Consider the following 24,545-nt stretch of genomic DNA (forward strand, 5'->3'; position numbering starts at 1 on the left):
AAATTGGTATACAGTTGGTGTGAATCTGCCAGTGTCACCAGTGGTGTACCTCAGGGTTCAGTCCTTGGACCATTGTTGTTCATCTATATATTAATGGCATTATGAAGGATCTGGAAATGTTCAATTGTTCAGATAAAGGAAGATCAGGGATGCTACTGTTCCAGAACATATAAAATGATTTGAAGAGGCTAGAAATTTGGGCAAATATGGCTGTAAATTTAATCTCAGCAAGTGTAAAGTTATGTCGTTAATCATGATGAGATTTCCAGCAGCATATTATATTAGTAAAATTATGCTCAAGTCCTGAGAAAGATTAGGGGCACAAACAGATGCCATCAATGGCAATATCATATTAAAAACGAGGATATTAGGAAAGAACTTGACATTGTCAGCATCCAGGAACGAGTTAGTAGAGCTAATCTCAGGTAGTATGATCATTTAAACAGAATGGGAGAGGAAAGATTAGCAAAACAAGTGTTTTCTGCCAGGATGGCAAGAAAAGACCCAGAGGAAGACCAAGATATAGGTGGATTGATATGGAAAAAAAGTGCCTTAGAAGATAGAAATATAAATCTGATAATGTTGGAGTCTTGACAGGTAGCAGACTGATTTGGAGGGAAACTGTAGATAGGAATTTAGTAACGATGTAAATTTTTCATGTGGTACTATCATATCCTGGAGGGTACAAGGCAGAAATTTGATGATGATGATGATGGAGTTATGCTAAAAGAAACTGATGAGGCCAGGGATCTTGGCATAATGGCAGATAGGAATTTGAAGTTCAAAAGTTACAAAGAAAAAAAATTGCAAATATAATCAGAGGATAATTGCAATGTTGAAATAAACCTCGATATGCAAGGATAAGGAAATCGTGTTGCCTCTTTGCAAGGCTGTACCTAGACTACTGCGAGCATATTGGTCTTCTAGGTTCCAAGGGATAAAGAAGTTTTGAAAAGGATACAAAGAAGAGTTACAAAGATTATATTCGAATTATGGAATTTAGATTACAAGGACAGATTGAGTGCATGTAGATTAAAGACTCTGATTAATCTATAAACTTCTAAATGGATGTTATAAGATATTGTCTGATGAAATTTTTCATTATATGGAAGGTGGAGGAGAGAAAATGAAGTAGCATCCATTGAAGTTTGTTCACAGTTAAGAAAGGGATAAGAGACTTTTCTCTCAAAGAGCAGTGAGTGAGTGGAATAGTTTGAAGTGGTTAGTGCATCTAGTGTGAATGGATCTGGTAGGATCTCTGTTAAGAAGTTATGTTCTAGTGATATCTTTGTGGAAACATCATAAGAAACTACTGAGAGCAAACTCTTTTTTTAGAGAAACTTGTGCCATAGTTTTAAGAATTATTTACAAGTAAACACAAGGTAAAGGTAATAATTTATTATAAGGCCATATATTTCAGACTGAAAATTATAGACCATCTTCAGTTGCAAAACACAGTTGATACAAGGTAGAATGCAAAATGGATTTATTTGAAATGGCGAGCTGCGTGATGTTATATTTCCAGTAACATTATGATCCAAGGAAAAGGTTAATCATAACAGTATGTATAAAGAAAAAAATAATAATAAATCAATGAATAAAAGTTAATGATGTGTTATTCTAATGAGACTTTCCCATATTTTTGATAATGATAGGCAGTCATTCCAATTCAAGTTTGGGTGGTGAAGCAAGGCTTCAGCAGACTCCTTAAATAACATTCAAATTTGTACCGACATCTGTGTAGATGCTGCATTTCAGACCAAAGAATGTTGTGCTATCTCTATTCCGTGTTGAGTTAATCCAGATTTATCAGATTAGTGTATGTACACTTCTGTCAAAAATGTACTTTTCACCCAGATCTCGAATTAAGAATGGGATGGATGTTATTCTAGTAACAACAGAAGCCAAGTTCCTGGGACTCATGATTAACAGAAAACTTACATTCCTTGTACACATTCATCAACTAAGAAAAAAAAGTGCAAGAGAGCAGTGAATCTCCTTCGCACTCTATCCTACACTGAATAGGGTGCAGGTCGAGCTTCACTGCTTCGTCTTTATTGTGCACTTCAATCTCCTTTTCCTAATATACAACAGAATACTTGCAGAAGAAGAGTTTCCAGAATATTGACATGTTCAAAACAGGATTATGGGTCTCAAATCTATGGTTCTAAAGCAGAATAATCTACGATGGTTAGATTTGGATAGGATGGATGTTATTCTAGTAACAACAGAAGCCAAGTTCCTGGGACTCATGATTAACAGAAAACTTACATTCCTTGTACACATTCATCAACTAAGAAAAAAAAGTGCAAGAGAGCAGTGAATCTCCTTCGCACTCTATCCTACACTGAATAGGTGCAGGTCAAGCTTCACTGCTTCATCTTTATTGTGCACTTCAATCTCCTTTTCCTAATATACAACAGAATACTTGCAGAGGAAGAGTTTCCCAAATACTGACATGTTCAAAACGGGATTATGGGTCTCAAATCTATGGTTCTGTAATGCAGAATAATCTACGATGGTTAGATTTCATTAATCATCAGGGTGTATGAATAGCACCAGTAGCTATTCATACACCCTGATGAATAGCTACTGGTGCCTTTCACACATTTCCCAATCAAAGTCTTTATGCTGAAGCAAATGAACCAGCTCTAACACTTATATGGAAACAGCTGTCTCTTAATGATGCCCTAAAGATAGTCTCTTCCCTCTGTGTTAGGAAGCTCAATAACACAGATGTCAAACTGTCACATATCCTTTTGATATGCTTGTTAAAGAGTCTATGCAAGCTGTTGGCATAAATGTTGACAACACTGCCTACAGCAAACATAACATATCATCTCCATTGCAGGTTTGCACTCCATCCTGAAACATCTCACTTTGTCAACTGCATCACATGTCTACCTGCAATTGTTTACAAAGCAGCTCATTCTGATCTCTTATCATCTATACTGATAGTCTGAGAACAGAAATTTGTTAGCTGGTGCTTCCTGACATTGCTATCTCCAACCAGACCCTGCTTGATTGTAGTAATTATACAGCAGAGTTGCATACCATTCAACTTGCACTTGTGCATATAATAGAAACTCTCTAACCAAAAGTGTGCAATTTATACAGACTCATTGAACTCTTTACATGTTATCTCCTCTCCTATGTATAATCCACATCCAGTGCTGTGTGAGGTGTTACACCTGTTGTACAAAATGAAAACCCTTAATTTTGATGTTTGGTTGTGCTGAATTCCCAGCCAATTGGAATCAAGGGAAATGAGACTGCAGATGGAGCTGCTAGATCAGCTCATAATTTCTCCATGTACAGTCTGACAATACCATATACAGACTACAGACAGTTTATAACATCAAAGCTAATTGCTCAATGATAGTCATCATGGCAGGAAGCATTCACAAACAAATTATATAATATTAAGACTGAAATTAAGCATTGTAATTCTAGTCAACGTAGAAAGAGAAGAGAGGAAGTTGTTCTTGCTAGGCTCCACATAGGTCACAGTCATCTTACACATTCTTATTTGCTGAGAGCTGATGACCTCCCTGTGTGTGAAAAATACAACATGTGTCTTACTATTTGTCATACTCTGGGAGTGCCAGCACTTCACACGAGAGAGGAATGAAGTTTTTACCTATCTAGCCAAGCCACACACACACACACACACACACGCTCAGGCCAATGTTATCAGACTTGCACAAATTGCACCCAAAAAAGTTTATATGGTTTTCATAATAAAAAATAAACAGCTGTCGAAATTTTTATGAAATGTTTTATTCATTAAAATGAGCACCTTCACAATTCATCTACAACTCTTTCCCAACTAGATACAAGTTTGTAAATTCCGCTTTTATAAAATGTTTTGTCTTTAGAAGTAATACACCTAGCAACCTCCACTTCAATCTCTGTTGTATCGTGGAACTGTCTATTTTACACGTGATTGCACTAGCACCAAAAAAAGATTATAATCAGTTGGAGAAATATCAGGGGAATATGGAGGATGAAGGAGTATCTCCCATTCTAAAGCATGAATCTTCTCACAGGTAAGTTTGCAGTATGAAGTTTTGCATTGTCCTGTAAGAATAGCACGGTTAACTAGTCCTAGCTGTTTCTGAAGTAACGCATCCTGCACACGCTCAAGTTGCATTGAGTAGATCTCAGCCGTAATTGTTTGGGCTGCAGCGAAAACTAGTAGTGGACAATACCGGCTCCAGTCCACCACACACACACAAAGCATAGTCTTCTGGGGACACTATATTGTGCAGTACCAACTTTGAAGTGTGGGGTATTGGATTATTTGGTGACAACCAATGATAAGTTCGCTTCCTGTTAGAGTACAAGATCCATTTTTCATCACAGGTGAGCAAGTAATCCAAAAATGGCTCACTTTTGACATGAAATGACATGAAACTTTACTTCTTTCATGTCATTTTTATGACATGAAAGAAGTAAAGAACAAATTGATAGCCTTTGAATTTTACTGTCATCTGATAATGCATTTGCTTAGCTTCCATGATTTTCCTAGTTGATGCAAGTGTAATCAAATTGTTTCACCACTCACTTTAAACATTTCTGAAAGTTCTTGACATGATTATTTTCAACAGCAGAAAGTAATTCTTCATTATCAATAAAGGAGAGTCTTCCTGAACGAGGTGCTGTAATATCTATAGCTGTCTGCACCATTGTAAAATCAATGTTAATTTTTGCCTATATGTTGTATCTTTTTACTTTTTCTATCTTTATTCTATTCCTAATTCTTCATAGCTTTACTCTAATGCGCTTTTTACTCTTATCCTTTCTCATTTACTCTACTGCGTACTATGATTATCCACCTTCCGTATTTACTAGTCGAATGCCTATGAATACTGGAAATTTATTTTGTCGGACTGCACCACCAATATATCATTTCATTGGCATAAAACTAAATAAAACTTCCAGTAGATTTCCCTCTCTCTCACGAGCGAAGTTTCTTTTATCAATGTTTACTTTAACAGTCGTGGTTCGTAAGTAACTGAACTGCGTTTTTATTGCCTTAAATTATTTCCCGCTCACGAGTCCGATTTATTTAAGAACAGTGCAGTTGTAAAATAAAAGATCAGGCAGCACTCTTTTGACAAATAATTAAAACACATTTATTTACAAATTATACATGAATTAAACAATAGGGAGATTGATTTCTCTATCCATTTATAAAATCTTTAGCATAAATTAGAACCTTTTTACTTCAACACTAATTAACTTCTTCAACTCACAATCTTATTTACTCTCCTATTACAAATTCAACTTATTAAACTTCTAGTTTACTTGCAAAGAGGTTAGCTAACTCTCTGTTAAGCTATCTTTACAATTTTTATATCAACTTCCAATATGCCAATCGATTCTCTTAATGACACTAACTACAACTACTATTGAACAACTCTTAAAAGTCCATCTACAACTTACTATGAGAGGGAATATACAAAAGGTTTGAACTTACAAAAGACTCTGCATAGCACATTCAGTCAAAAGTCTTTCACTACGACATTTTTTAATCTCAGATCTTGAGCTTCCTCAGGAATGTCTGGTTTCAGTAATATCTCATCGGGAAAATGGTGGGCTGTGGACTAGGACCAGCAAAAGGTTGTTCTCCCACAGCAAAAAAAGAAAATCTTCTGAGCGAAGTTGCTTCGGGTAATTTACATCGCCTTATTTCTTCTGCTTGGGCTTTTCAAAAATGCCTGGACGACTGCCGTCTCCAATAGCTCGAACTGGCGCCTCCAAGAAACTGAAACTGCCATCAACTCTCTCAACCGGGATCCCTCTCTTTGGCGTCTGGAAGCCTTTCCTTCTTCGGCAAACGTCTGGAAGCCCTCTCCCTCGCCTGGAAGCTCCTCTTTCTGGTTACTGGGACCATTGAGCCCCCTTATGCTTGGCTCAGTCCCTTTTTATTCTGTGATCTTGGAACCCCGAAGAATTCGGCACGACTCTCTCATCTTCTTTTTAAGTTTGACGTGCTCTTTGTTCTCCTCCGTGCAATCTGTTCGATCATATTTTGCCGGGCATGGAAACTTGTCTAAAAACTAGCAGACCTCTTCGATACTTTGCTTGTCCTTTCAGGCCTGCAGAAACTTCACTAAATCTAGCAGCACTCTTGAAAACTAACTTTAAAGGTGTTAGTGCAGTAAGCAACTCTTATATACAAAACTAGTACACAACTTTTCCTGCACTCTTACACATAACTATACACATATACAAAGTTCCCCTGGGAAATCATTGCATTTGGTTTTGACATTAAAAAGTAAATACATTCACTTCCCACAGGGCTAACTACATTAATGTTTTGCAAAATATACATAGAAACAAACAAGGTTATTTACAGTTCTCATGGGACTTGACCTATGTAAAAAAAAATCAATGTAATGTGCTCTGGAATTATTTAAGCTACATCGTTTTTACATTGCATCTTCAAGTGCAAATTTGTTTCTGTTGATTCATCAACAGAAACAAATTTCCTTTACCAAAAATCATTAACATTTCTGCGCAGCACATTCCAAATGCCACACATATCATACAGAATGCTTCTGAAGTCTTCGAACCGAGTTTAAGTTCGTAAAGCAACAAGCCCAAATTACACCAGGTTCAAATCACATTTTAAAAGGGTTCAAAGTCAAGAAAAGGAGTGCACACCAAGTTAGAGCACACCGATTAACTGATGCTTATCTGTGCCTTATGATGCATATAAAAAATTGGGGTCTTCAAACCACTACAAAATAAAAAAGTCATTGCAGCGAACTCTACCAAAAACCACACAAACTTTTTTGGTTACCTGATAGATACTGCATTGTTTAACTTAATCTTTGTGCATGCATACTAATTTATCTTTGACTATTTATGTACTGCTGTAACCTCTGCTGTGTGATACTGCAGATTAATTGTTTACATACATATTGTTTACTAATTTATCTTTGACTATATATATATGTATTGATGTAACCTTTGACCTTTTGTACTGCTATAACCGTGGCTATGACACAGTATGATCTTTGCTGTTCTTGTACCAATAAGCCATAAACCAACCAAACTACACTCATTACCTCCAAAGGCAGCCCATTTCAATCACACGTCATCCTGAAAGAAAAATCTAGCTCTCACCTATTCTTGACTGCATTCATTCTCAACTTCCATGGATACCCTCTCCCCATCTTCCATAAAATGAAAAATTCCATCTATGGATTTTCCTGTATGAGAATTTCCAGAGCTTGTAAGTCTCAATCATATCACTCTCTTTCTCCTGTTTGCTACTGTCTACAGTCACAAATTCTCAATCTGTCCTTATAATCTACATTTCACAATCCCCAATATGATCTTTAAAGCTCTTCTGTACCCTCTTTGTTGTATCTGCATCACCTCTGAAAGCAGATATGTGGACAACAGTGCATGACTTTTAACTAACTAATATTGAAATGATACCCATTTTCACATGTCCATAACTCTGGCCAATTCAAATCATACTGCAACTGATACATGCCAGTTGCATTCTTAATTAACCTGCCTATCTTTGCAACATCAGCAAACAGTTGTATTTCACCTGTCAAATCCTTCCTGGTGTCATTAATGCAAAGACTGAATAACAAAAGACTAAGAACCAATCCCTCATGTGCAAGAGTGATCACTTTAAATATTGCAGACTCACACTCACTATACTACTTTTTTGATATCTCTAAGTAAGCATCTTCTTATCCAAGCTAATAGTTTATAATCCAAATCCATATTCTGCAATTTATGCAACAGCTTACCCCAACAGTATCCTTTCAACAGTATTATGGGGAATCCATTCCTCTTGGGTAACTGAACCCTTAGGTTGTTGGAAGTTTTTCCACTTGGTTATTCACCCTCTGTCCAAAAAAAAAAGAAACCGAACTTTTCGAAAATAGAAGAAACTAGTGGTGCCACTTGTTGTATCTTTTTGTTGTCGAAAGCAGCAACCTTCACTAGTGTTGTGTCAACTGTTTATGACATTTGTTTCATTAGATGCCGAGTTATAGTGCCAAGAGTGACAGTGTGTTTTCCCGAACGGTCAGAAAACGAGTTTCAAACAGAGAGAGAGATGCGATTGACTTTTGTGTTAAACTTGGTAAAAGTTTTACCGAAACATATCAAATGCTTCATACGGTGATGAATGCTTATCCTGTACTCAAGTTTACGAGTGGTTTTAAATGATTTCAAAGTGGTCGTGAGATGCTTGAGCACGACGAAAATTGGGATATCCAAAAACAGAAAGTTAACATCCAAAAAGTGTGTGATTTCATCAAAGAAAACTCCAAATCGTCCATGAGATTGATTGAAGATGAATTGGGGATTCCAAAATCAACTGCGCACAACACTTTGACCGAGAGTTTGGGCCTTCGTAAATTGAATTTGCGATTTGTTCCCCACAAGTTGACCGACGACCAAAAAATGTATCGAAGTGAACACCGCAAGGACCTCATTATTAAAACCGCTCATAAGGACTCAAACTTCCTTGAAACGATCATTACTGGTGATGAAATGTAGTGTTTTGAGTATGAGCCTGAAACAAAGCACCAGAGTGCTGAGTTTTTGGATGCCCACCAGAAGAGGGGCATCCGAAAAAAGTTAATTGGAGAAGTCAAAAGTAAAGACAATGTTGATTTTTTTTCTATGATTCCAAGGGCATTATCCATAAAGAATTTGTTCTGCCTGGCCAAATGGTCAATGGCAAGTTTTATCTCGAAGTTTTGAAGCAATTGATAGCAAGAATTCGTTGCGTATGGCATGAATATTGTGATGCAGGCAGCTGATCTCTTTCGCACGATAATGCACCATCTCATCATTCGAACGTCAGACAGTTTTTTAGTAAAAATCAAGTTTGTGTGTTGGATCACTCGCCGTATTCACCTGATATAGCACCCTGTGACTTCTTTCTCTCCCCCCGACTTCATTTGCCGATGAAAGGAAAGTGATACGACACCATTGAAAACGTTCAAGCGGCAGTAACCACGACCCTCAACAGTATCCCAAAAACCGATATAAAAAATTCATTTAACAAATTAATTGACTGTTCCAAACACTGTATTGAAGCTGAGGGAGAGTATATTAATTGAAATAAATTATTTGAATAATTATAACTGGCCTCTGTTTTATTTTCTATCAAAAGTTCGGTTTCTCCATGCGGTTAGCCTAGTGTCTATGCGCTTCGCAACCATATGCCTAGGGAAGGAGTGTCCTAGGTTCGATTCCCGTCGGTGACGTGAGGAGCTGAAGGATCTTCCTCAGCCATAGCCAAGTTAGCCAGTCTTGGGCGTGGACAGCAGGGTTTTTTCCTCAGTTTATTCTGGGGGTTTTCATCCCGCAAAGCAGGCCTTGAGAACTTAACACTACAGGCCATAGGATATACCGGGGCATAGGGCTGACCACCTTATCCTGTAAACGGATTGAGGTCCGATGATCAATGGACCCTCGACACCGCAAGGTAAAAGAGGGTATAAAGAAGATGATGATGAAGTTCGGTTTCTTTTTGGACAGAGGGCGTACTATAAATTAAAGATACCAAGAAATTATATACTTGGTTTAACCCCTTCTCCAAGTGTAAGCAAACAAAGTTTGCTTACACTTTTATATGCTTATCTTTAATTTATAGTATAACCAAGTGGGAAAACTCCCAACAACTATCTCTAATCCAGAAACTTAGTATCACCTCTGGGTGGTCAGACTCCCACTGATGAGACCTCAAATTCCTCCAAGGGTACGAACTCTAGGAATTGAAATTCCTGGATGTGAAGAAGCGAGACAGGTAACTAAGGTTTTAAAAGAGATAGTTCGGTGCAAACAAGATTTATTCTTTCACCCCTTACGGCAGAGGGAAATATTAAATTGTAGTTAAAGATATGGAAACAAGGGGCAAACTATTACAGGGTTTTACTTTTGAAGGGAGCACAGTTATTCCTGTAATGGTTGGGGGCCAGGTAAAAACAGTAAAAATCGAGAGATTTCTGATGGAATATATAGAGAATAGTAATGAAATTCTTATACAGACATTTTCAAAATGGGGTAAGATTAGTAATATACGAAAGGGTTTGTCAAGTGAAGATCCAAATTGGTTTTCTGTGATGTCACCTTCACAATGGATATGAAGACGCCCATACCAAATTTTATCAACATCGGTACAACCAGAGTTATGGTAAACTATCCCAGAGTACAACGTCAATGCCTGCATTATGGTTCATACAATCACTTAGGTAGTAACTGTCCCAAATCTAAATGCTTCAACTGCATGGAGATCAGACATATTGCTAATCAGTGCCTCAAACATTGTCAGAAATGCGAAAGTTCTGAACACCGCTTTAACACCTGTAGAGCCAATTAGAACACCATATATATATATATATATATATATATATATATATCAGAGAGGCATAATGAAGAGTTCCTGGATCTTCCAATTCAGTCCAGTAAAGACGCTTTTAAGCAAACTACACTTAGTAAAATCACATAAAGTATGCAACTAAATCAGCTAGAAATTAGCCCCAAAATTCCAGATCTGCAGGAGCAATTTTTCCAGTCAAATACTGATGGAATATCAGTTGAAATTACCAATAATGAACCTAAAATAACAATGAACAGGTATACAATGAAATGCAAAAACATTCAACTGTTCTACAAGGAGAAACTGGAGAAGAAACAGAAAAACAAGTAAGATAACTGAAAGAACTTAATATGCAGACAAGATCATCAAAAAGGGAAGAAGAATTAATAAAAAAAAAAAAAAATTGAAGATAATCAAAAAAAAAAAATTTAAAAAAAGAACTACAAATAAAAGAGAAAGAAGTAATAAAAAATGTAAAGACAGAGAAGGCAGTGGATCATCAAATGAAAACTCTTCAGGCTCAGAAGAGTTTATGGATTATGAAGAACCAACTCATGCTAATAAAGAGAAAGCAAGAGATACAATTAAAGAAAATATAATATACTTTACTGATTCAAAGTTTTCTTGGTACAGTTATCTACATGAAAAGAAAATAACTAGCTTCCAAATCAAAAATGATAGCCATGAAATTGAAGTAATGGAAAGCAACTGTAAAAAACTAGAAAACAGGTTTACAAGAAGCAGATTACACAATTGCTTCTTCACAGATTGAAGACCTCATTAGGTTTATCCAAAATTTAGAAGTTAAAGACTTACCAGTAACACTTCAATAATCATAACATCTCCATTTTGCATTGCCTCATTAAATGTACAAGGATTCCATAGGCAAATTAAACAAGAAACTATATGGAAACTTATGCTATGCCATAATATCAGGTTTTTATGTATGTTTCTCCAAGAAACATACTTCTGTAGATATAAAGATATAAAAAGTAAGTTTAACAGATAGATATCCACTTCTTTCTTATTGTAGCTTTGTAAGATTTAACAGGGCGTGTAGGAGTTCTTATTCTTGCCCCCTTCCTTATGACATTCTGTAATATCCAAAGGGATGCAGAAGGGAGAATCTTGACAATTGACTGGAAATACTGTGGATGTGTAATAAGGTTTATAAATGTTTATGCTCCATCCAATGGAACAGTTAGATAAAAATTCTTCCAGGAATTGGAGCCATATTTATATGGTGCCCACTACATCATAGCAGTTGGAGACTGGAATTGTATTGAAAACCCCACATTAGACAAAACAGGAGGACACCCCCCCCCCAGGAGTAGAAAAGTGGGATATGCACAGTTAAAAACATGTCTTGACAATGCTCAACTAGTAGACATATGGAGGGTTCACAATCCTAATCTCCAGGCATACACATACATGAATCAAGGTATTGGTACTCTTATTGATCGAATTTATATATCTTCTTCCCTTATAAATAGGATAATTCACATCTTGACATCAACATGTCAGATCATAATCCAGTTATACCTAAAAACATTCCACTGCATGGAAAAAGTAGAGATCTATTCTGGACCATGAAGACTTCCACCAAATTTTCAGTTGATCTTTTCAACTAAATTTCAGACCCTCTGTTTGAATTGGAATAATGTCACCTGGAATTAGGATAATTAAAATTCAAACAAGCAATAAAGCAGAATATGATGGAATGGGGAAAGGAACAGGCTTTCCTCAAAAGGAAAAAGTTGAAAGACCTGAATTAAGAGAGAAGCTGGTTTGTAACAAACCAACGCAATGGTATCGAATGTAGCAACATCATTAGAAACATTAACCTAGAGATAGAACTGGAAAGGCAGAAACAAGTAGAAGAAAGAAATTTTAAGATAAGAATACAACAGCACTTAGCAGATAGCCCTCAATTGCATTCTTCAATAGACAATTTACAAAATTTCGCAAAGAAAGGACTATCACTCAAATCTGTGTTGATGGAGAAGACATGTCCACCACTAAAGACATCCTTGACTCCTTTCAAAAACACTACAAAAATCTGTTTGAAGACAATAGCACTGTTGGAAATTATAACTCTTGGAATGTTAATGGCTTTCCTGTTCATATCCAAGATGGGCTTGACAGTCCTATTACAGCATCTGAAGTTATCACAGCCTATAAAGAATGCCAGACAGGAAAATCCCCAGGGCCTGATGGTCTAGGGATAGAACTTGATTGTGAGGCCTGGAATTTTATTCTTCCCATTCTATTTATACTATTTAATTCCTTTCTCTCATCAGGACACATACCAAGTGAATTTGTAGCAAGCCATACTGTCCTCATTCCTAAACCTAATAGAGATCACACCTTAATCAGTAGCTCTAGACCTATTTCTCTAGATATTTTTCTGCATTATCAATAACAGGCTCAAAGTGGGAATGACATATATAATTAAAAGCACACAGGTGTATGGAGTACCAGGTCAAGCAGTAGAATTTAATCTATTTCTGCTACGTGATCTAATCAGCTTAGTTAACACGAAAAAGCAGTCAATGGCAGTGCTATCAGTAGACCTTATTCAAGCATTTGATAATGTCCAGTATCCCTTTCTATTCCACATCCTCCAGCAAATTGGTGTAGGTAAAACACTGCTATCAGTTATCAAAGGAGCCTATGCCAATTCAACCACCCACCTACTTAATGGGTTCCTGTCAGACCCAATAAAAATTCAAAAAGGAGTCAAGCAAGGTTGCCCTCTCGGTCCACTGCTTTTTGAATTGGTTCTTGAACCTTGCTTACAAGTCAACGATACACATGCTGTGCAAGGAATAACAGTTCCTTCAACTAAAAACGAAAATAAGGTATTAGCATATGCCGATGATGTAGTCGGAACTTTGAAGGATAATGATTCCATATATATATTTTTTGGTATTTTGGAAAAATTCAGCAAAAGCAGCAGATTAATTATTAATGCAGACAAGACAAAATTAAAAGTTTATGGAAGGTGGGATCTTGGAGGCATTCCTTTTGGACTAACTGCAAAGAGAGAACCCCTCATTATACTTGGAATTCCCTTCCCCACTTACCCAATATTACCAGTCCAAGAACTTATATACAAGAACTTGGAAATGTTAGAAGACTGGAAAATAGGGGCGCTCTCCTTTTCTTCTAAAGCATAGTACTCAAAGCCATAATCTTTCCTGCTCAGTTGTACATAATAAATATTACAGACATCACAGAAGCTGAAGAAAAGCAATTATATAGTAAACCTGTGCATTTTTTTTTTTTTTTGGTCTAGCTGATACCAAGAAGTTAAAAAGGAATTTCTTCAACTATCAACGAAGCATGGAGGATTTGGACTTCCAGTCTTAAAATTCTGCTATTTAAGCAATACAGCTTCTATCCATAAAATATTGCAGACTAATCACACATGTGCAGACCTTCTCTTGTACTACCTAGGTTTTCATCTTCCCCTGTTTAGAGTTAATGATTATAAAGGTCCAAAAGCTGGTAACAGTCATTTTTGTGCTTCAATTGGTTTTTCGGTTGTTCATCTATATCAGATTGGTGAAAAAGAAAAATTGATAGCCTTTGGCAATATGATGATATAAAAGAGCCGAGGCCTTTCTCTCTCTCATGCTATCTATCTGTCTTTTTTTCTCCTAATACTATCAAGCTCTCTTGCACCCCCTATACTAACTATTCTAAGCCTATGATGAGCAACCCTTTACTTTTTCACCTCAATAAAGGTTGAAACCAGTCTGGATAGCGAACCTTCCCATAATGCATAGCATTATATATAACCGTAAGGATGTGTGCTTTGCATTATGGGATACTAAAGCAAGCGATGTGAGGACATTAGCTTCTATATAAGAGTAGCCCCAGTCCTGATTATATTTCAGGTGCAAACTTTGTTTGCTTACACTTGGATTAAACTAAGTATATAATTTCTTGGTATCTTTAACTAAACTTAACCTTTAATTAGTCATATGGGGGTCTATTTGACCCAGCCATCATTCGAGTTCGATTTCTGACAAAACCAATTAATGATTTTTGTTGCGATTCCGAGTAGCTGGTAGCTGAGTTTCTTGCTTCCCCTGCACCAAATTAGTCACATGCCAGCCATCAGCACAATCAGTTGTGGAGTTGGGGATGATTTCTGACATTCTGACCCCATACATCTAATTATGTAACAAAAAAAAGGTGTGATTAATTAAGAGTTAAAATTATTATAAAGCGTAAGCTCAGCAGAAAGTTATGAATTCTTGTTGAGAAGCTTATACGCTGGTTATACATGATAACTAATAAGTCATGTTTTTTATATGGCTAACCCCCCCAAAAGAATCCAAAAAATACTTAACCCAATTATCCACAATCCACCACCCCCTCCCCTTCACAAAAAAGATTACTCTAAATCCATCACCATTCCCTACATCCGAGGCACCTCAGAAAAAATCAACAAAATTTTAAAAAAACATGACTCGACCACCTGTTACAGACCACATAAAAAATTGGCATCCCTTATCCGCTCCACTAAAGACCAACCACTTCCTCTAGACCTACCTGGTGTACACCAGGTCCCTTGCAGCTGTAAACTGTCCTACTTTGGCCAAACAGGCAGGATAGCAAATATCAGAATCTCAGAACACGAGGATTACATCCGATTTCACAAGTACAGCCACTCTGGGCTTGCAGACCATGCTCTGGATACTCGCCACAGAATAAGATGGAAGAAGGCCACAGTAATACACCGCAGCAAGTTCAAATATGAAAGACTATTCATGGAATCAACCTCAGCCCTTAGGAACATGCCAAACCTCAACAAATTTGGATGCATGAGACTGCCCCAAATTTGGGAAACATTTATCAGAAGAACTTCAGTCCAAAGGCCAAGAACTACCAATATAGTCCGCCAGGGGGCACCATCAGGACTTTAGGGAAATGTTAGTTTCCTAGCTTCGGTTCTCATTTGCTGTTATGTAGTACTTGTGTGCACTTGTCTTTGTAATAAGTTCCCAAGAAGATGGCAACGTGACATTTGCCAAAATATCGGAAAGTATATATTAAAGTTTATTTAATTTATATTTCTAGTGTACGCTGTCAATTCCTTAATTATTAGTTATCATGTATAAGCTTCTCAACAAGAATTCATAACTTTCTGCTTTATTCTGGAAGCAGTATGGATTTAGCAAATGATATTCATGTAAAAATCCATCTTGCTGTCTAAAATTAATAACAAAAAAAAAAAGAAAAGAGTACAACTGAGTAAATATACATCACATTTATTGATTTTTTGAAAAAGAAGGCAACCGAAGGGAAAAAAAAGGAAGTTTTTGATAGCTGGGCTGGCTGAGTGGACTGCATCTCCAATCTCCATCCAATAGTACTGGGTTTGAATCCCATTACAGACATGGATGTTTGTGAATGTATTTACATGGAATATGAATTTCATCACCTCATGTGAGATCACCACCAAGCTTACTGGAGACCTTAAGCAGCTTGAGGAAGTTCCAGGTGTCCATAGCAGACTTTCCAGATTATGTAAAGTATAAATAAAATATAAAAGGGATTTCCAAAAATAAGGTAACACTTTTTCTTTTCTCAAAGATATTTAATCATAAGAAGTTGAAATTATAAATCAAGAAATAAGTAAACATGCATTACTTCTCCACAAAGTCTCAAAATTTATTGATGTACTTGTCCCAATGATAGATAAGTTTATCAATACCAGTACTAAAGAGGTCTGTGCACACACCTAGTAACCAATATCACACCAACTGATGAACTTCCCCATCCATAGTGAAATACCTTCTGGGAAGGTATTTCTTGAGGGTGGCCAAACAAATGGAACCACTGTGCCAAAGAGTGCAACCACTCACGAGTGGTGTGCGCCAAAATCATGCCACTTGTCAGGAGTTGTGATTGTTTGAGTTGAATGTTGGCTTTCAGTTTGTCCAACATTGCACAACAAAGCTCTGCATTGACTGTTCCTCCCTTTGGCAAGAAATCAACAGAATGCTTTGGCAATCCTAGAACACCGTGGATGACTTTTTCGGACAGTGGGAACAGTTTTGAATTTTTTGCAGACAGAAGACTATGGATGTTTCCAGATCATGGAGTTTTGTTTGCTCTCTGGGATAAAGTGATGAACCCATGTTTTGTCTCCTGTGATTAGGTGAGAAAGAAAATCGTCACCTTTGTCACTATATAGCAAAAGATTCTCCAGACACATCCCCATGCGTGTTGCGTTGTACTCCTCTGACAACTGTTGGAGGCATCCAGTGGGAGCACACCATTTGAAAGACACGAACATCATGAACAATTTCACAAACAGTGAATTTAACTGAAGTTCACCACTGGTCTTCAAGAATGATGCCTTTAATGCACAAGCTGTTGTCTTTGTTTTGCTCAAAGACCTGTCTGCCTATGAGCCTGCTTTAAATTCATTGCACCAAAAAACAAACAAACCTTTGACATCACCTTTTTGCCATACACAACAATTAGTTCATGGTGAATGTCACTTGGTGAAGCCCCCTTTTTCTTGCAAAAAAAAAAAAAAAAAAAAAAAAAAAAAAAAAAAACTTCAAGAACACTCGTTTTGGATCACACTCACACAATAACCGTCATCTTGCAACTGGAATTAGCTGTGAGGCAACAGTAGCACCATACGGCAATGGCAGTCTTTTTGAATGTTAATTAATGGATCTATCTGTCCACTGTGTTTTATCTCATTCCCTTTCACCATTATTAAGGGGAAAAAAATGTGTTTCTTACTTTTTGGAAATGCCATATAAAAAAATAAAATAAAATAGAATAAAAAAATTCTTATTCTGCTCATGGCACTAATGTACGGTTTTAAAGTATCATTTGAAGAAACAAATGAAGGAGTGACTACCGATTTGTCTATTGGAGACCTGAAAACGTTCCATGTTTGGTCTACACAGGATTTCCACATATAAAACAAAATCATTACTTGCCCATTGGTAGTAATGCACTATTGGTTTATAAAAAAATCTTTTGTAGGTGGAAGTCTCTCTTTCACATACACAAAAATGGATAGAGCATTTTAAAAGAATACAAATACTTCAATATAAACTATATGGGGGGGACCAGGTCCAATGTGGCAATGGTTTCTGTGGCCAGAATAGTTCACAAGCCTAAATCCTTGAAAAATGTATGATAAGGTTCAGACCATTTGATTAATAACTCTTGTTTGTTCAAACACACGTGGACCATTTTTGGTGACAAAAATGATAATTCTCAGAGTGGATAGCGTTTAATGAAATTTGGTATTTAGGATTAATATTAAAATATGGAATAATTTAAAACAATGTACATTAATTGGTCAAATAATAACAATTGATACATTGTCACAACAATCAATTCCTATGATAATGAATAATGTCAATATCTTATGTTAATGAGAAACACACACCATTTTATGCAATGAAAATAACATGATCTGTGCTTTTCATTAAAGTTTATTACTGTTATGTTATTTTCATTGTACATGTTCTATATACAATGAATCGATTTTATAACTGTTTATTGATTGTTTCCTTCTTTTTTTTTTTCTGTTTCCTTCAATCTTTTTTATGTAACCTTTTACTCACTTGCGGACGGTTAATGGATCTCCTTCTTTTTCTCCCTCTGTTTCTTCCTCCTCTACTGAAGTCTCTGTAAAATCTTCTAATAATTCATAATACCAGCAATGAAACCAGGCTTTTATATGATATTTCCATCCACTGCCAAGTGGTGGTAAATCTGCCTGTGTGGGAGTTTCCACATGCACTAAATTTGAAAAATAACACAAGTAAATTATTTAAAAAAGAAGTAACTTGAAGACCAGCATAATAGTTAGCACATTTTCCAAAAAAAAACTTCAACTTGCAAATTTATATCTAGATAATAAATTTTTATAAATCTGTAAAGTATTTACAAATTTATCAAAAACTACATACATGAGTTTCAAGGATTTTATGGCTCAAAATTGATAATACAAGAAGCACATGAAATTGATTACTGCTAGCTCGCAAACAAAATTTACTGGACGTTGAATTTCTGTAATGAGAATAATTTCTATTTAACATTTAATTCTCACTACAGTAAACACCATTACATAAAGCAATCTCACTCGCTATAACAAACTTATGAAAAAGGACTAACCCATGTCCCACAACATTAATATTAAGCTCAACGAAACTTACTGCAGTAAACCTTCTGTTATAACAAACCATTCTATTAGTCCATATGGGTTTTGCCAATGAAAGTATACTGTACTTCTTAAAAACAAGTTATTTCAATTTAATAAATTTAGTTTAATCCTTTAACCAAGTGTAAGCAAACAAAGTGTGCACCTGAAAATACCTTCAGGACTGAGGTAAGGTAGTGCAACACCAGGCAACTCTGAGAAAAGGTGGACCAAGCTCTCATCACTCCTTGTCTCAGTATCTCCCATAATGCAAAGCACATCTCCTTGCGGAGATGTATACTGCTATGCTTTAAGGGTAGGGCCACAACCCAGACCGGTTTCAACCTTTATTGAGGTCTCGTCAGTGGGAGGCAGACCCAAACGTGGAAATACTAAGGCAGAAGCAATAGGAGAGGTCATATTTACCTATAGGAGTTGCCAACAGGGCAACTCCTATAGGTAAATATAGTATTTACCACCTTATTATTGAATTACTCTGGATTTAGAGAAAGCTGTTGAAAGTTTATTTTTCACTTGGTTAGACTATAATAAATTTAGTTTAATCCTTTATCCAAGTGTAAGCAAACAAAGTTTGCGCCTGAAAATATCTTCAGGATTGAGGTAAGATAGTGCAACACCAGGCAACTCCAAGGAAAGGTGGACCAGGCTCTCATCACTTCTTGTCTCAGTATCTCCAATAATGCAAAGCATCAGTGTGGGTAGTGGCCCTTCCCTTAATGCATAGCAGTATACATGTCCGCAAGGAGATGTGCTTTGCATTATGGGAGATACTGAGACAAGGAGAGATGAGAGCTTGGTCCACCTTTGCTTGGAGTTGCACTACCTTACCCCAGTCCTGAAGATATTTTCAGGCACAACTTTGTGCCTCAAAGTGACTACTATAATCTGCATATGCTAATACTTTATTTTCCTTCATAGATAAGAGAACTGTTAATCCTTGCATAACATACGAATTGTCAACTTCTGCAAAAAAAAGTTCAAGAACCGATGCAAAGAACAGCAGGATAAAGAGGACAACTTTCCTTGACTACTAGTTGCATTTTGGCTAAGTATGTTATGAATCCATAGACTAATAGTGGGACTTGGATTGGGTTAAGCTCTTAATGAAGGATAGCTGCCTTTTGTCCATTCCGATTTGGTGGAGATGTAGAAGAGAAAGGGATGCCAGACATTAGCAAATGCTGAGTAAGATCCACCAAGAGTACCACCACTGGTTGCTCTTTCATATTAACTAGGCAGAGTAAATCAAGTAGTTGAAACAGATTAAAATTCTACTGTGTGGCCTGAAATTTAGTATAGATCATGATCTATACTAAATTATAGATCGTGATCCCACTAACTCTCAAAAAGAATAAACTTTGCAGATTATTGAAAAAAAGTCACTTCCTGGGAAAAAGAAACAGTTAACAAACTCAAGTCTTTTCATGTTAAATACCCAGAATATATGGAGCACCTAAAATTCACAAACAAGGTACACCCCTACGCCTTATTGCAGATAATATAAATAGTCCCACATGCAAACTTACTAAGCAATTAGCTAAATTACTAGCCAACCTCACAAATAATTTACCATCCTTTGTTAAAAATTCTGTTCACCTAAAAAGTATTTTAGAAAACCATATCTTAAAAAGTTCAGATGTAATGATTAGTTTTGATATCATTCACTATTTATAAATGTACAGTTAATTGAAAACCTTGATTTATTAAAGTCACCCTCCCCCCCGATATATTTGAACTATTTAAATTTACAGTACATGAAGGTTAATTTACATGGAAAGGGAAGATATACAAACAACTAGATGAGATAGCAATGGGCTCCCCCCCCCTCCCCTTTTGAAAAGCTAGCTATGAATACAGCCACTCTTAAACCAATGGTTTGGCCTTGCTATGTTGATGATGTATTTGCTATTTGGCCACATGGTGCAGACACACTGGATACATTTTTAGTGCATTTAAATAGCCAACACACTAAAATCTACTTCACAATGGAATAGGAAGCTAATGACTGTCCACCCTTCCTGGATACACTAATCACAGCTTTCAGATGGTTCTTAATCTTTTTCTGTTTATAGAAAACTCACATATACAGAGAGATTTCTGCACAAACAGTTGCACCATCTTTCAGATCAACAGTACCAAATCCTAAAAAGCACTAACTCACAGAGCTAGAGCTATTTGTTCCAATGACAATTATCTTACTGCTGAACTCACTTACTTACATCACACCTTCTTAGCCAGTGGCTGTAATCTCTATAGGACAGAAAAAGTACTAAATGCTTCCCAGAAATCCCTCTATTGCATGCCACACAAGACAGCAGCAAAACTGTTACCATCCCATACATTCAAGGCATATCTGAAAAGATATCTCGAGTGCTCAATAAATATCAGCTATCAATCATATTTAAACCTTATGTCAAATTGGCAACTCTCATCCATTCACCTAAGGACAAACTCTTTTCTTTATCACATCCAGGAGTTTATGAAGTGTCCTGTTCTTGTGACTGGGCTTATTATGGACAGACAGGAAGAACTGTTGACATCCACCTTGGTGAACACATAAAAAAACATCCAGCACTATCATTATGGCAAGTCGGGTCTAGCAGACCATGCCTTGGATACTACTTCACACAGGATCAACTGGAAGAAAACAAAAGTGCTACACAGAAGTCATTACAGGTCAGAGAGATTGTTTTTGGAAACAACAGAAGCTTTAAAACATACTCCAAACCTCAGTAGGTATGGCTCTATAAATTTACCAAAAATCTGGGAGACAGTCATTTTAACATCTAATTAATATTTGTTTTCTCTCTTTTCCAACCCTAATTAGGACTTTAGTTCCTTGTGTTGTCATTTACAATTTTTTTTTTAACCAATCCCATTGTTATACCATTTTGTTGCTGGTTCACGTACTATAATAAATTGTTTTTGTGCTCTGAAGATGCTGGATATAATACCAGTGAAATATCAGCAAATAAGTTATTATTTTCTTATCGTTCTGTGTTGTCATCAATATCATGAAATAAATACCATTGTCTAGCATTTTTTATATGCTTTGGTAACTTCAGCTGCTGTAATAAATTTCTTCTAGATGTGAACAGGAAAGGCATTAATGTTCCAACAGTTAGTTGGAACATTAATGCCTTTCCTGTTCACATCTAGAAGAAATGAATGCAAGTTTTTAGATGTGTGGAATATGTCTAATGGCAGAAAAGACTTGTATAAGAGGGACAGCCTACACTTGAACTGATTTGGCATCAGAGTCATGGAAAAATTACTTACTAAAATGAGATCTAATGCAGAGTCAGGGAAAAGATCATCATGGAAAGAATGGCAAAAGGTCTGGCTATGGTATGCAAACATGATAAAGATATGAATAGCATCGAACACGGTTATGCATCTGGCAAAGTGTCCTAAGGCTGTTAGCACTAGAGGAAACCCGACTATCACAATCAGATACTGTAACTGGAATCGAGTGTACAGAATATAGTATTTTTAGGAATGAGAGAAGAGAAGGAGGAGTACTACTAATCATATCACATGACTTGAGTCTAGTTAGAGTAGAATTACATGAAAGCAATAATGGCAAAATATCCCGTGTAGTAGTGACTTTTAGGCTATCTCTTGTGAAGTAGAGGCTATCAAAATGAAATATATGACAGGGTTGCTACCGACCTGGTAGTTCAACGTGCAGGGGACAATGAAATGCACTGCCAAATTACCCTTAGGTATTAAATGAGTGATCATTATAAGCAATTTAAATTATTGAAACATTCATTGAATAGAAGAAAAAGCTCATGATAAGAACAAAGGAGAATTTAGTAGTTGCAAGACAACTTTCTTAAGCAGCATGTGAGAGAAGGAACTTGAGATCAAAGTGCATTAGATTTGCTCATGTCAGCATGAGGTCTCAGTTAAGAATAGAACAATTTTACCAGCAGTTGGCAACATTCATCCTCTGCACTTTCCTGAGAAGTAGCTAGTTATATAGATGTTCCAATTAGAACAAGTTACATGCTGAATTACAAAGAAAATTATGATAAACTCAGGAGAATAATAGTGAATGGGAAAGATATCAGCAATGCACAGAAATCTTTGAAAAGTGCTTAAATCAGACATCTGAATGTATCATTAGAGTTCAAAGAACAAATAGAGTGGAAGTGAAATGCATATGCAACCTTCTTAGCAAGAGATCCATAAGAAGATCATGTGAAAAGAATATTGTGAGAATAAAAAAAGTAGTTAAGAAATATATAAAGTGTTGGTCATAAAAGTTAATGAGTATTCAAAAGAATTCTAAAAATGACAAAAAAGCATTTTGTCATTATACCACAGGTTAAAGAAAGAATGTATGTGGAAGATTAAACTTTACTGAATGCAAATCATACTCTCGTGTCAGAAACTAATGAGATTGTTCAATTAATAAGTGCTCACTTTGCTAAAATATATCAACCAAGTGTATGGTTGATATATTTTAGTTGACAACTAACTACTACTACATTAGATGAAGAGTTAGACATGTATGAGAATAAGGTTGAAGAAGATAAGAAATCAGCAATAGACAGATGGAATATCAGCACATATGATAAAGGCATGCTCAGTCAAAGTTTGTGTCGAAGGCATGCTTAGCCCTCGACATGTTTGTGTAATTTGAGTCTCAGATCAGGAAAGATACCAGAAATAGAGGGAATGTATGATAGTTCCAAGAGCAGTGCAAAATCCATTCTCACTACCAACTTATCAGTATCTCTGGTGTAGTGGGGAAGATTTTAGAGAAATTGGCAAGAACTCACATATAGAAATGGGTAGACAGACATACTCTGCAAGGAACAGCATGGCTTTACTAAAGGAAGGTCATGTTTTAGCAAATGGCTCATATTTCATAACAATGTTAATGCCAAGCTGGGCCGTAACATTGTTATAAAATGAATGAATGAATATCATAGTGTATTCTTTCATGAAGGGAATGAATACACTATGATATCATTGGATTTTGGCAAGGCATTTGATAGGATACTGCATGAATCGCTATTGCATAAACAGGAGAATATGGGTTTAGAATATAAACTCTTGACTTGCATAAGCAAATGGTTGAAAGACATGTATAAAAAAAAGTGGCATCCAGTGGATGTGAATCTGCCAGATTTAAGGTCACCAACAGTGTACCCCAAGGTACAGTTCTTGAATCATTGTTGTTCAACCTACACATTAATGACATTAGAAAGGATCTAACAGGAAATGCTCAATTGTTTGCTAATGATGCAAAGATTAATGAGGGATACTACTGATATCCAGCACATACAGAATTTTTTCAATAGCGTGGAAATTTGGGCAAATGAAAATGCCATAAGTTTAATGTTAGTAAGTTCCAAAGGTATATCCAAATTTATTTATAATAAAATAAAAGGTATATCCAAATATACTAAATATAAAGTTAGTATTATCCAAAGGCATCACTTTGCCATGATGAGATTTCCAATGGCACATTATATTAGCAGGTTTATGCTACAAGAAATTGATGAGGTGAGGGATCTTGGTGGAATACTGAATAAGGATTTGAAGTTCAGAGGTCACATAACAAAAATTATAAAAAATTCAGAGGATAATCGTGATGTAGAAACAAACATTAATGTGAGGATGGCAACTTTTGGCAACTCATATAAATAAATATGACTTCTCCATTACTTCTGCCTTAGTATCACCACCTCTGGGTCTGGCTCCCACCGACAAGACCTCAATAAAGGTCGAAACTGGTCTGGGTAGTGGCCCTTCCCTTAATGCACAGCATTATACATGTCTGCAAAGGAGATGTGCTTTGCATTATGGGAGATTCTAAGACAAGTGATGAGAACTCAGTCCACCTTTACCACGAGTTGCCTCAGTCCTGAAGATACTTCAGGCGCAAACTTTGTTTGCTTACACCTGGATAAAGGATTAAACTAAATTTATTATAGTCTAAGTGAAAAA

The 24,545-nt window shown here is 36.3% G+C and overlaps 1 protein-coding gene across 1 annotated transcript in view; it reads right to left on the reverse strand.

Annotated features, from left to right (window-relative positions):
- Positions 1-24,545, reverse strand: part of LOC150108436 (GRAM domain-containing protein 4-like) — a 458,431-nt gene that overhangs the window by 299,014 nt on the left and 134,872 nt on the right. Inside the window, exon 6 of the mRNA XM_090390467.1 lies at positions 17,983-18,160. Within this exon, the coding sequence (XP_090246593.1) occupies positions 17,983-18,160 (178 nt within the window). The remainder of the gene's footprint in view (positions 1-17,982; positions 18,161-24,545) is intronic.

The sequence above is a fragment of the Typopeltis vanoorti genome, chromosome 3, assembly GCF_054136105.1.
Source record: "Typopeltis vanoorti isolate ZY-2024b chromosome 3, IOZ_Tvanoo_1.0, whole genome shotgun sequence".
NCBI classification, from domain to species: Eukaryota; Metazoa; Arthropoda; class Arachnida; order Uropygi; family Thelyphonidae; genus Typopeltis; species Typopeltis vanoorti.